Source organism: Prunus dulcis, chromosome 6 (genome assembly GCF_902201215.1).
Source record: "Prunus dulcis chromosome 6, ALMONDv2, whole genome shotgun sequence".
In the NCBI taxonomy this organism is placed as follows: Eukaryota; Viridiplantae; Streptophyta; class Magnoliopsida; order Rosales; family Rosaceae; genus Prunus; species Prunus dulcis.
In genome coordinates, this window is record NC_047655.1 from 24,671,649 (window position 1) to 24,684,555 (window position 12,907).

General features: G+C 38.2%; 4 protein-coding genes across 4 annotated transcripts; 2 read left to right on the top strand and 2 right to left on the bottom strand.

Moving 5' to 3' along the window:
* Positions 1–2,831: 2,831 nt before the first annotated feature.
* On the bottom strand, positions 2,832–4,142 carry LOC117630533 (lactosylceramide 4-alpha-galactosyltransferase-like). Its single transcript, XM_034363241.1, has one exon. The coding sequence runs from the start codon at positions 4,140–4,142 to the stop codon at positions 2,832–2,834; it is 1,311 nt and encodes a 436-aa protein (XP_034219132.1).
* Positions 4,143–7,491: 3,349 nt separating this feature from the next.
* Positions 7,492–8,313, top strand: LOC117633122 (30S ribosomal protein S31, chloroplastic). Its single transcript, XM_034366809.1, has 3 exons — positions 7,492–7,731; positions 7,825–7,889; positions 8,020–8,313. The coding sequence occupies exons 1-3, from the start codon at positions 7,572–7,574 to the stop codon at positions 8,146–8,148; spliced, it is 354 nt and encodes a 117-aa protein (XP_034222700.1). The 5' UTR covers positions 7,492–7,571; the 3' UTR covers positions 8,149–8,313.
* On the top strand, positions 8,269–9,322 carry LOC117633121. Its single transcript, XM_034366808.1, has one exon. The coding sequence runs from the start codon at positions 8,623–8,625 to the stop codon at positions 9,238–9,240; it is 618 nt and encodes a 205-aa protein (XP_034222699.1). The 5' UTR covers positions 8,269–8,622; the 3' UTR covers positions 9,241–9,322.
* Positions 9,323–9,351: 29 nt separating this feature from the next.
* LOC117633120 (lactosylceramide 4-alpha-galactosyltransferase-like) lies at positions 9,352–11,009 on the bottom strand. Its single transcript, XM_034366807.1, has one exon. It carries the CDS (start codon positions 10,903–10,905, stop codon positions 9,619–9,621), a length of 1,287 nt encoding a protein of 428 aa, XP_034222698.1. The 5' UTR covers positions 10,906–11,009; the 3' UTR covers positions 9,352–9,618.
* Between the last annotated feature and the right edge of the window lie 1,898 nt (positions 11,010–12,907).

The following is a 12,907-nucleotide window of genomic DNA, read 5'->3' on the forward strand; positions in this document are numbered from 1 at the left end:
GCAGCTCCAATAGCTTAGCACAGAAAACTCCCAGTATTACAAGATCAAACCTGGCTCTGAGGCCATGTTAACATTTGATGAACATGATCATGCATATGTATTCAATCAAAACATGTAATAACATTTAATGAACATGCAGAGAGCTTTTGGATTAGGGGAGGTCAGATTTGTGTGAATGAGAGAGAGAGAGCTTTGGAGAAGATTGCTAGCTGTCTCAGCTCAGCACCAAAAACATGCATATATTCTCTTGCTGACCAAAACCGTTACAAAGGAAATGTTCCCCTATTACATCACACAATCTAACCAAACTTTCATAACCCTATAAGATAATGACAAGTGGCAAATGCTATTACATTCACAGCTGTACACTTGGACTGTGATCCAAGGCAGCCTTCTAGAATAGAACCTTCCTATTCTAATTCCATTACAGCAGCTACACCTATACACTAACAGTAAGTTTAGCTTTCTTTTGTAAGAGATGAAGATTAAACTTAGAAGTTCTTGTTTAATTAGGGTTTTTTTTTTTTTTTCTCCAACAGAACAAAGGACAGGGGCATCCATTAGGATGGTTTTGCTTAATAAAATAAATTCACTATTTTAACACACAAGCAGCTATTATAGAATTGAAATATTTTTAACTAATAAATCTGGCAAAGAAAATACAAACCTAATTGTTGACTTGGTATGTTGAGAACTAGAAGTTCTCCGAAAAGGAAAGAAAAAATGATTTGGGAGGGCAGGAGGAGGGAAGTACGACTGAATGAGATGTTCTCAACTTTCAGAAAACATACGGCCATATAAGAGTAAAGTCTATCAGTAAGTATTTTCCGTTGACATTGAAATATATTTCTTTTTAACTTGTTGGAGTTTCTGGTTTTGCAATTTCATCTCTCGTGTGTTAGTGTGAAGACGGGGGTGCACATTACAGTATAAAAATGCATCTGTTACGTTTTTTCTCTTTCGGTTGGGTTCAGATACAAACAAATACAAAGAAAACTCCACAAACCACTACATGTTTAGTTTTCTTCTGAGATTAAGATGTCAAAGCTGATTGACGACTAAAGTCAACTTCTAAGGACAGAGACATTAGGATGCTTGAGCCTAATATAATAAATTGACAAACTTTTACACACAACATTACCATTATAAAAAAGGTTCAATATTTCTAACTAATAAATTTAGCAAAAGTTAAAAACTTGATGATTGACTTGGTCTGTTTGAGAACTTGAAGTTCTCAGAAAACAATAGGTTTGGGAGCGCAGAGGAGGAAAGTACTATTAAATAACCTATTGTCAACTTGATAAAGCATATGGGGATAGGAACAAGTCTTCTATAATTATATTTAATCATAATAGGTGTATAAAAGGCAATATTCCGTCCCTCAGGAAGCTGAACGGTGAAGGAAAATCTGCTGAGATGAGTAATGAGGACATCCTACAACTGGTAAGATTTAGATTTGAGTTTCCGATGCAGTTGTTTCATCAATATTGCAATTTTTTTTGTAACTTTTTTGAGTCATGCATGTGTTATACTTATGTTGTGTTTCATTGCTGTCCTATAAAATCATGGTAGGAAGCAGAAGCAACTGATAAGAACGAATGGAAGCGGGAGATTACTAAAAAACTTCACCAGAAAGTGGCAACAGGGTCAGAAAACTTGAGCATTTATAAAGTTCCAAAAAACCTTCGAAAAGTCAAGGATGAAGCATACAACTCTCGTGTTGTCTCAATTGGACCCTTCCATCTAGGCAACCATGCCCTTGTAGCTATGAGACATCATAAATGGCAATACATGCAATATTTTTTTGCACGAATAGAAGATCATCAACAATCCCTCCAATGTTTAGAAGTGTGTACCAATGCTATTTATGATTTAGATGAAAAGGTTCGTGGATGCTATTCCGAAAAGATAGACCACATTGATAAGAATGTGCTAGCAGAAATCATGTTACTAGATGGTTGCTTTATATTGGAACTTTTCCTCAGGTATGACCAACACTTAAATATGAAGTTAGAAGACGAATCTGATCCAATATTCAATAGTGCTTGGATGATTGCAGCTCTTCGCCATGATCTGATATTACTTGAAAACCAGATCCCCTTCTTTATTCTCAAAAGTTTGTATGATGCTATGAAGTCTCATCTTAAGGGTACACCAAACTCTGTCACTAGCCTTGCTCTTAAGTTCTTTGAAATGAACCAAAAGTCAACAAAAGAAGAGCCTGACACAAAAAACCATCATTTGCTTCATCTTTTGCACAAATTCTACCTCCCAAATTTAGATTCCACAACAACAAATCACCAACTGAAACGCAGTGGATCCAGAATTTATGTGTTATTTTGTGGATCCAGAAATGGATCACTAGAAAAAGGACTTGATGGCATCAGAAAGTTTTTGTGCAAAAAGTTTGTGCTGAAGTGAAGTGATTAAAGCAATAGGATTGATTGGTTGGTTTGCTTCTCTTTAAAATGCAGAGAGCTTTTCTACTAAATTTGAACACTCATCGAAACAGAAATACCCATAACAGATTTACCATACTTTTGAGAATATTTAAAATTACATATATAAAGTCGTGATCTTTTTACATTTGAAACTAGAGAAATAGAATATCTCAAACCAAAAAGATAGAAAATAAAAAATGCTTGGCAATGCATTAAACAAAAACTTCCCTAGCCTTGGGACTTATTCAAGCATCAAAGACTACCAATTTAATTTTACTTCTGAACAAAGAGCTCCTATTCTTTTCTGAGTTCTGCAGAGGCTTTGCCACATATGAGTCACTTTGCTTGAAGTAGCTTCTCCTTCACCATATTACAGCATATAAGTTTTCTTTAAGAAACATATAGGTCCTGGCAAATGACACAGTGCTCTGAGATCAATCTCGCCATGACACTTCCCTCTCCAATGGCCAACTGTCTACTTCGTTTGTTCCATAGGTGCACAACGTAAGTCTCCCTTGCATTTAGCTCATTTAGTGTCATTTCCACCGCTCTTGACTCCGATTCCCTCTCGGGCTTCCTGAAGATCCTGTGTATCCTAATCCAGTCCAATGGATAGAATGCCTCAGGAGGCAATATTGTAAGGTTATAATCCAGTGACCTTCCACTCCCTTCTAGTCTAGCGATTACTCTGGAGACCAAGTAAGGTCCATTGTGACCCCATTTGTTCCCATTAAAAGTTGTAGCAAATTCTTCTAAGAATTCTAACAGAATTGGATGGTTTATGTCAAAGATCATCACTGCACCATTTAGTCTGTTCCAGATTTTGGACTCTGAATCCAAACTTTGTGCTCCAATTGCATTCCTTAACCCAGATAAATCCTTCAGAATTATCAAGTCTGTGTCCAAGTAGATACCCCCATATTTGTATAGCATTGCAAGCCTAATCAGATTGGCTAGGTTTTGAGATAATGGGATGTAACCTGGGTCTGTCCTGCCACTCTTTAATTCTTCAAGCCAAGACTCAGCTGGTGTGTTCTTGACAAGAAAGGGCAAGTCTGGTGCGATTGCAAGTATTTTGAACCCTCTGTCAAGTAAAGGCTTCAGGATTCTGTACCCTCTTGCTGAGTCCATGGAGTTTGATATGATCATCAAGCATCCTTGAGGGTGGGATTTGAAGAGGGTGTCCATGGTCAAGAAATCTCTTTCCCCAAATGACTTTGCTGGTGAAAGCCATACCATGTAGAATTGAAGGCTGCATCCATTGTTGAGGAACTCGAGCACTCGACCATGGAACTGCTGTGACAAGTTGTTTGACTTGAGTATCTCTAGCTCTGGCAGTTTTCGTCGGAACCACACAAGTCTTTCCTCTCTTGTGACATTTTCTGGAGGAACCAGAGGATCACGAATTTCATCTTCAAGTTCCTCAATCTTTGCTTGAATTGAAAGCTGTGGCTTGCTCTGATCAGTTATGAAGGTTGACTCAATTTGCTCTTGAGGCACCTGAGTCTGGTCATGATTATGGTCAAGAACTTCATGATTTCTCAAGTCAATTGTTTGCATGGGAAGGTTGGAGACAAAGATGTCTGCATAGATGATGAAGAAGATGACAGCAAATGAGATGGTGGAGAAGAGGGAGGATTTCGTGGTGCGGCTAAAGTGGCTGTGATCCAACACTTTGTGAGACATTCTTTTGACTGTCATGAGTGTAGAATTGGGAGAGGATTCTTTTGGAGAAGGCATTGATCTTGATGAGGAGCCATGGTGATAAAGCCAAGTGGTATTTATAAGTTTCTATTTAGCGTATGACTTAAAGCAATGGTGTGGACGAGCTTGAAATGATTTAAACATGGCTCTGATTTGAATCATCTTTGCAAGAATTAGACGTGAATGTATGTGGCAAGTATTGCAATTATGAGGACTAAATATTTAGCAAATGTTATGAGTGTTTTTGATTGCTTTAATGTTCAAAACAATCTTAATGGATCGAGCTTTCATGTCCATTATGACAAACATAAATACAAATTACATCCTTGAATCAATTAAGGGGTTAATATATGAAAAGGGCAGATTTAATAGCTACTTATTACAGCTTGTTGATTATTTATACCTCTTACATCATTGGATCAATCAAACAATAATTATCAAAGAGAGGGACATGTTCATCATACGAACCAAATAGCTTTGTTGGCTCACCTACAGGTAGAAATCAACTCTCGCATTCAAGTGGACCTCCAATATTGTCATTTCCAACAACATCATTGCTCCTATAAAACATGAGCAATTTTAGGGTTTCTAAAATGCATCGAGGATTTGATTAGATTACTAGGTTAAATCCCGTTGATTAGAACAGTGATTAAATCTCTGGATACACGTAAGAATCTCATAACTAGATTACTAGGTTAGATCCCGTTGATTAGAACAGTGATTAAATCTCTGGATACACGTAAGAATTTTTCATTAGCATTCATTGAATTTTATGAGAATATTAAGAATTTTAGAGAACCATTTTAAATTACAAAACTGCCCTTTATAATTTATATTTTTATACTTTTTTTTTTGTTTGTTTGTTGGGCTTGAGGCTTGTGAATGAAGCCCATCGTTTTGGGCCTTCAGAGTTAATAATACAAGCCGAAAGCCCACCAAACGGTCTCTAAAACGCTTTGCTCTCAAACTAACACGGTTTATCTTAAGCTCGCATTTCGTTTGCCACTTGGATCCTCTCTTCCACTGTTTTGTTCTCAGTCTCAGCAGCTACTACCCATTAACCATTTCAGACACATAAAATGTAAATTCTCACCCCCGTTTCTTGCTCTCTCTTGCTCTTTAAATGAAGGTAACATGGGGATTCAATTTTTGCACTTCAAAAGTTTTATGTTTCTGGGATTGAGCTTGAAGTTGGATGTTTTTATGGTGATGGGTTATGCTCAAATCACCGTTGTTTATTTATCAGGGACCATCCAGGCAAGCTGTGTGTAGGTAAAGCTTGGACCTTTGTTACTGGTCTACTTAGGGAGGCTGGAGTACTTTCAAGTGTTGATGCTTGCAAAGATGTAAGATTTTTCAATCCGAAAACTGATAGTATGGGATGACAAGAATCTGCTTCAAGTTGGGAGATTCAAATAGCTATGAATTCTTTTCTTTTGCTTCAGATTCGAAAAATCGGCCTAGGCGGGTCTACGCGGTTCTAGGCAGGTCTGGAAGCCTGGGCGGGTTTTTTTGTTTTGTTTTTGACTTTAGAAACCTCAAGCTGTTGCTTCCTTCTCTTTCACCACGAGTCGACCACCACCACCAGGCCGCGACGACCCCTCGCCCACACACCCGCGACCCTCTCTGTAATGGAACTATGAACATCTACTACAGAGATAGTGGGTTCTGCTACACGTGATGTGACTAGGTGAGTCAAATGCCTAAGAATATATGCTTCACCTTCACCATCTTATGGCGCAAAAATTTCCTTAAGAAGTATACATATCAGGGAAAATGACACAGTTGTCTGAGACTAGTCATAATTCTTGAAGCCAAGTTTCACCTGGGGTGTTCTTGACTAGAGAGGGCAGGTCTGGTGTTAATGCTATTACTTTGAATCCTCGATCGAGAAGCGGCTTTAGGATTCTGTATCCACTTCCTGAATCCATGCTTTTTGATAGGATCATCAAGCACCCTTTAGGATTGAATTTAAAGAGACTGTCCATGGCCACGAATTCTCTTTTGCCAAACTTGGTTTAGGGTGAAAACCATATCATGTAGAACTGAACACTGCATCCATGGTTGAGGAACTCAAGTACTCGACCATGAAACTGCTCTGTTAAATTGTTTGAGTTGAGTATCTGCAGTTCCGGGAGCTTCCCCTTTTGTGACCTTTTCTGGAGGAACCAAAGGATCAGGAACTTCCTCTGCAACTTCATCTATATTTTCCTGCATGGAAAGCTGTGGCATGCTCTCAGCAGTCAAGGTTGATTCAGTTTTCTGTCGAGGTAATCGAGTGTTGTGATCTTGAAAAAATTCATGGATTCTCAGGTCAACAGGATGCATGGGAAGGTTAAAGACAGTGTTGTCTGCATAGATGATGAAGAATATGATAGCAAATGAGATGGTGGAGAAGATGGGATATTTTGGGGTGCGCCTAAGTAGCCTGTAATCAAACACTTTCTGAGACATTCTTTTCACCTTCAAAAGAGTAGGATAGGGTGATTATTTTTTTGGAGAAAGCGTTGTTCTAGATGAGGCACATTGTACGGTCTGGCCAAGTACGGCCTTACATATACATAATAGTAGCGGAAATTGAAATAGGAGGTTTCTGATGGCAGTACATATACAAGGATTTACCACTGCATGTTACTGGTCTACACTTCGTACAGTGCTGGTCCTTAATTTGGCAAATTTTTTGGCATCTAGTGTATTCTAAATTTGGTATAAAAATGTTTGTTTCAATGATGAATCAATCTTTAAATATCTGGACGTAAATACCAATTACATCCTTGTATCAATTTAGAGGTCAATATAAGAATAGGCCACATTTCTAGCTACTTATTTCAGCTTGTTTATATCCAACAATAATATTAAAGAAGGGCATTCTCATCAGGAAATGAACTCCTATAATAATATTTGTGAGTGAGAAATTTCATCATTTCTCTCACCAATCAAATAGCTTTGTATTTTTGTTTTATTAACGAGAAATGAGGCATTTAAACTTGAAATATCTTTCAACATTGGTTTAACATTGTAGTTTCATCACGTAGAAGAGAATCACTTACATGTATACGTATGAGAGAATATTTTAAGGATTTGTAAATGCACCTAAGGTTTTGATTAGCACACCCACCACATTTTGAAAACAATCACAAAATTTCTCATTATGCCTATAAAATCTCTAGATACATATGATTCTAATTTTATTGGTTGGAACTTGGAAGACCAAACCAATTTTCTCTCTCAGTTAATTGAAGACCCAACCTAATTGTGAGCTTGAGCCTTGTGGATGAACCCCAATTTGGGCCCTCTGAAAAGCCAGCCCAGGACTATTACAAGCGAGACCCAACCCAACGGTCTCTAAAACAGGAGCCATCTCCTAAAACACAACACTTTCCCTCGAAAACCTTATCCGCTTCTCTCAAGCGTCAAGCTTCAACCATGGCGTCACTGATACTCGGAGCTCTTCCAATCCCCACTCAAACGCTCACTTTCAGCTCTCGCATTTCGTTTTCTCAGTCTGAAACCCTATCCATTTCTCTCCCCTCCTCCACAGCTTCGCTCCCAGTCTCCACAGCTACCACTCCATCAGTCCCTTCAGGTACACCTTAATTCCAAACTCCTCTCTCTCTCTCTCTCTCTCTCTCTCTCTCTCTCTCTTATTTTCCCTGATTTTTGCTTTCTGCTTCTTCAGTGTACTGCGGTAGGGGCGATAAGAAAACCGAAAGAGGAAAGCGTTTCAATCACTCTTATGGCAATGTAAGTCAAATTTCTGATTTTGACCGTTTCCTCATCACCTTTTGCTCATGAATTTCATAAAATTTTATGATTTTGTATTTGTTTTTCTGAATTTTGAATATTTTGTGAAAAATAAAAATTTGAACTTTAGGCTAGGCCTCGGAACAAGAACAAGGGAAGAGGTCCACCTAGGGTTCCGGTGCCTGTGGCTCCCCCTAAGAAAGATAAGTTTGAAGACGATACAGTTGTCAAGGTTGAAATTGATGAGTCTCTGTCTTAGCTAGTTGAGCCCAGTCTCTATGATTTTTATTTATAATTGTAATTTATGTACCTCGAATTGCTTTATTTGATGAGTCTTTGATCAATACTTTTCTTGGTCTTGCTTGGTATTAGTGAATTCAATTAAGCTTTAAACTTCAATTTCCATATGTGTTTATTTTTTGTAGTTTGGAAGGACAGTTTCCCAGATATGCTTTGTGTTTCACTTCACTTGTTTATTTAATTGTTTAAAATCTAGCTAGACTATTTTGTTCCTGTCTTGTCTTTTTTGACACAAAACCTTCCTGGAAACACATGGTAGGAAAAACAAATGCTTTCATATCGCCGGCTTTCAGCATTCGTTATAGTTTATAGGGATTTATTGCCGCCTTAGTCCCTTCCGCTGGTGTTTTCTTTCACTATTCTGCTTCTTCTTCATAAACCTGCATCTTGTCTACTCCTTTATCGGCTCCCAATACCCTAGACCTTTAGGACTATGATGAATTCATCGGAAATAACCGAAGAGAAGGATGATGATAGCAGTTGCCTTGTTGATCCAGAAGTTCAAAAAGAAAGGATAAGGCGGATTATAGAGTATCAGAAATCTCTTTATCGGTCTTCATCTTCGTCTTCTTCCTCCTCTTCCTCAGCTGCTTCTTGTTCCTCGTTTTCTTCAGCTCAAAAAAGTAGCAGTTTGTTAGGTTTGATGAAAGTAGGAAACACATCGTTGAGGAGATTATTTGACATGGAGCATACAAGTTTGGCGAACCATTTTGAGGATTTCAGTGGCTCATCCATAATTAAGCCTATTCTTCTATGGGGCAGTGATACAGACAATGAAAATGAAATGCATGATCCATGGCAATCCATCAAGCAGTTTGGACCAATAAATGAATCTAGGATTGATGGACCAAGTAAGTTTCCTTCAGATGGTAGCTTCCGGGATGGAGAGCGTGGCTTCCGGAATACAGAGGTAAGAATTGGCAACCGCAAGCTGACTAGGAAAAAGTCATTTAGGAGATTGCCCGGGTTTGGGTTATGGAGATGCAGAGGATTTAGATTGAGATTAAGATTGAGGCGGCTTAGGATTGCTTTTTGTGGAAGAAAATATTAGTATTTGTCTGCAGACTTGTAATACAGGAAAACCTCATTTGTTTATTTATATCAAAAAATAAAAAAGGGTTAGCTTCTATTAACATATTGAGACAGGGAATGTCTGCTACAACTCGTTTACAGAATCTTGGATTTACAATGAAATGATGATCTTACTTAAACTGGGGCAAAAGATTCAAAATGAAAGTAAAAAAGACATTGAACTTTATATGAATGGAAAAAAAGAAAGAAAAAAAGAAAAAGAAAAAAAGAGAGGGAATTCCATAGCTCTTGAATCGTAGCTAATTCCTGCAACAGAGTATACTAACAAATAGGAGGCTTGTATCGATTTCCAGTCTGCGGCTTCGCCAGAGTTGGTTGGTTGAAGATGCTTCACCATTTATTCGTTTGAGAAAATTCTTTCAGAACTGTATATGTCACTGCAAATGACACAATGATCGGAGATTAATCTCTGCATAATGCTTCCTTCTTCGATCGCGACTCGGCTACTTTGCTTGTTCCACAAGTGTACCCCATAAGTCTCCCCGCTGAGCTGAAGCAGCTTTGCTTTTACCCATCGAGAATGAGCTTGGCTTCCTGGCTTCTTAAACAGTCCCCCAATCCTATTCCAATCGACGGGGTAAAAGGCGATGGGGGGTAGAATTGTAAAGTTGTAACCTGGTCGGTTTTGCACCCTCCGGACCACTCTGGACACCAGATAGGGACCATTGTGCCCCCATTTATTCCCATCAAAAGTGAAGGCAAATTCCTCCATGAATTTGTACAGAAGGGGATGATTCATATCAAACACCAGAACTGCATTATTTAACCTGGTCCAGTTTTTAGATGCCACATCCAAACTTTGTGCACCGATTGAGTTTCTCAACCCCAAGAATGAATTCAAAACTATGAAATCCATGTCTAAGTAAACACCTCCATACTTGTATAGAATTGCAAGCCTCATCAAATTAGACAGATTCTGGGCTAATGGGATCCCACCAGGGTCTTTTTTGCCTCCCTTCATTTCAGCAAACCAGGCTTCAGCTGGGGTGTTCTTGAACAGAAATGATAAGTCTGGTGTCACTGCATGAACCTTGAACCCGCGATCCTGCAGCGGTTTCAGAATTCTGTAACCACGTCGGGAGTCCATAGTTCTCGAGAGAATCATCAAGCATCCATGAGGGTGGGCTCTGAAAAGACTCTCCATGGACAAAAACTCTCTGCTTCCAAAGGACCTCACCGGTGAAATCCATGTCATAAAGAACTTCCCCTCACACTTCTTGTTAAAGAATTCCAGAACACGACCGTGGAATTGCCTTGCAAACTTGTCTGATTTGAAAATCTCAAATTTGGGTAGCTTGCTCCGAAACCAAGCGATTCTTTCCTCTTCTGTGGCATTGAAAGGAGGAACAAGAGGACTTGAAATTTCTCTACCAACCTCAAGGGTCTCTTCCTGCATGGAATGCAGAGCTATGCGATTTATATCAGACTTGATCAAATGGCCTGCAGAACTATGAGTCTGCAGCAGCACTGGAGAAGGAGCTTTATCATTCAACTCAACCGATTTTTCGGAGTCATTATAGATGATGCTATCGGCATAGATGATGAAGATGATTGCAGCTAGTGATAGAGTACAGAAGATATGAAATTTGGCAAGGCTAAGTAGGCGGCTGTCCATTCTACTCATCGTCGTCAGAGGAGTTGCATGGGGGAAGAAGTAAGGTTGAAGAAATATAGCTCAAAAGGAACTTTCATGGCGAAATAACCGAAGGTTATAACGACACACGCTAATACAAAGAATTGTTGCAGGCTTCTATAGTGTAGTGCTTACTCTCTAGGCGTCTGGCTTTGAAGCATTCAATACGAGACTTTTTGGTAAGAGTCAAATGCTGAATTAAAATAAAAAACAAAGAAGATAGCCGCCTGTAAAAATGCGTGAGCATTGTGTGGGATATTAATTTATAAATGAATAATTAAGAGGGTCCATTAGATTATCAATAATGAAAATATGGTGATGGAAACATGTTTTGCAATAATCTTATTTAATGATTAGGCAATTACCCTTTTGACGGATATTGCTTTCTTTTTCAATGACTTCAAAAGCTAGAAAGATACCAGGCTATTTCCTGGCCAACCAAACCCATACTTACGCATTAAATTGGAATCTCATCAAACCCAGAAGGCCATACGTTTGTTTTTGGGGCAGCAGAAGACCCACCCTACCCTTGAGACTTTTTTGGCAATATTTCAGGAAATTTTGAAGCCTTAATCCGCCCCGTAGGTTCGAAACTGGAGTCGGTCCTTGAGACTTAACTGTTTAAGTGGTGACCAAAAATATTGGATTACTAACAACTTGGCCATGTTCTTGGTACATTTTTTTCCCTCCTTAAACGTCAACTTTGCTGCGGACCTAAGGAGGAGGGGTATGTTGCATAAGCTTTATAAAACTACGTATTATTATGACTGTGTTCCGTCTCATTCTTTATTCTGTTGTTCCCCCCACATAATTAAATTGGAGAACCAACCTTTCTTCACTGGGGTGTAAAATTATTTATTCCGAGCAGACGGAGCTGGTTGTTCTGCTACTTACAGACATTAACCTTTTCTTCAACAACAATCAAAACTATCGAATCCGTTTTGAAATATGTGATGAGAATGTTGGAAATTTTTTTTTAACCTGGTAACTGGTGTTTCAATTATTAGGTATATGATTTATCTTGAGTCAACATTGAAGTCGAATATTCAAATTTTCCTTCCCATCTACTCATTTAAAATTAAAAAAACAAATGACCAACTAGTGTAGTAGTTTAGAGTAATTGCTTTCTTAGGAAAGGTTCTGGTTCAAGTCCTAGCATCCGTGCAGTGTTAGTATGTTATGGTCTCCCTCAATAGGAAATATCCTAAAAAAATGAAAACTAATTTCTTACTATATATATTTTTTCTTCTATATTATTTACGATTGGAACATGCAGCAAAATAATTCAGATATTAATTTTAATAGTAGCGTACTCTCTAAGTTTTTGTATATTGCCAACTGATGAAAAACCTAAACAGATATGAACGGTGAGGTCCATGCGCTGTTTTTACAAGTATTTTTATTCATGGACCGATGCATTTGGGATTAAAGGTAATCCTTATGCAATTATTCGACCATCACTTGGCTGATTCACGTTATTCAATCTAAATATTTTTATGGTAGTTGAAATGTCTCTGTTAACCCTAAACCCCTATTTGTTCTATTCGAATATATTCAGATGAGGGTTGAACTCAATCGTGTTAAGATATTGCATTTCTTTTTAATTAGTGATCTAGTTGTCTTAACAATTTCTTATGAGAGAGTGACATGTTATTAGTGATCCCGTGTTGTACGCAAAACTGATGTATTGGGTTAATGACTTTGATGATCTTGTTGAATATAATATGGGCCCCTAGACTCGTTTGTGTGATAAATCAATTAAAACCCATAAATCTCTCTAGCTTGTAGAATGGTTAACTTACGATTGAGGGATAAGTCATCCAATTCTGATTTTACTTGCATGGCCATGTATAAACTTTGACCAAAAGAAAAAATATATATGAATAGACTTGACTTATATTTTGAGAGTATTTTACATTCAAAGATGAAAGATTTTCTTTCGTAGTTAGAAGATTTCGGTCTCTCCCACCTATTATTAAGACATTGATGGTCA

Coding starts and splice junctions, on each gene's coding strand:
- LOC117630533 (XM_034363241.1), bottom strand. CDS start 4,142: ATGACAGTCAAAAGAATGTCTCACAAAGTGTTGGATCACAGCCACTTT.
- LOC117633122 (XM_034366809.1), top strand. CDS start 7,572: ATGGCGTCACTGATACTCGGAGCTCTTCCAATCCCCACTCAAACGCTC. Junction 7,732..7,824: donor CACTCCATCAGTCCCTTCAG/GTACACCTTAAT, acceptor CTGCTTCTTCAG/TGTACTGCGGTAGGGGCGAT. Junction 7,890..8,019: donor TCAATCACTCTTATGGCAAT/GTAAGTCAAATT, acceptor TTTGAACTTTAG/GCTAGGCCTCGGAACAAGAA.
- LOC117633121 (XM_034366808.1), top strand. CDS start 8,623: ATGATGAATTCATCGGAAATAACCGAAGAGAAGGATGATGATAGCAGT.
- LOC117633120 (XM_034366807.1), bottom strand. CDS start 10,905: ATGAGTAGAATGGACAGCCGCCTACTTAGCCTTGCCAAATTTCATATC.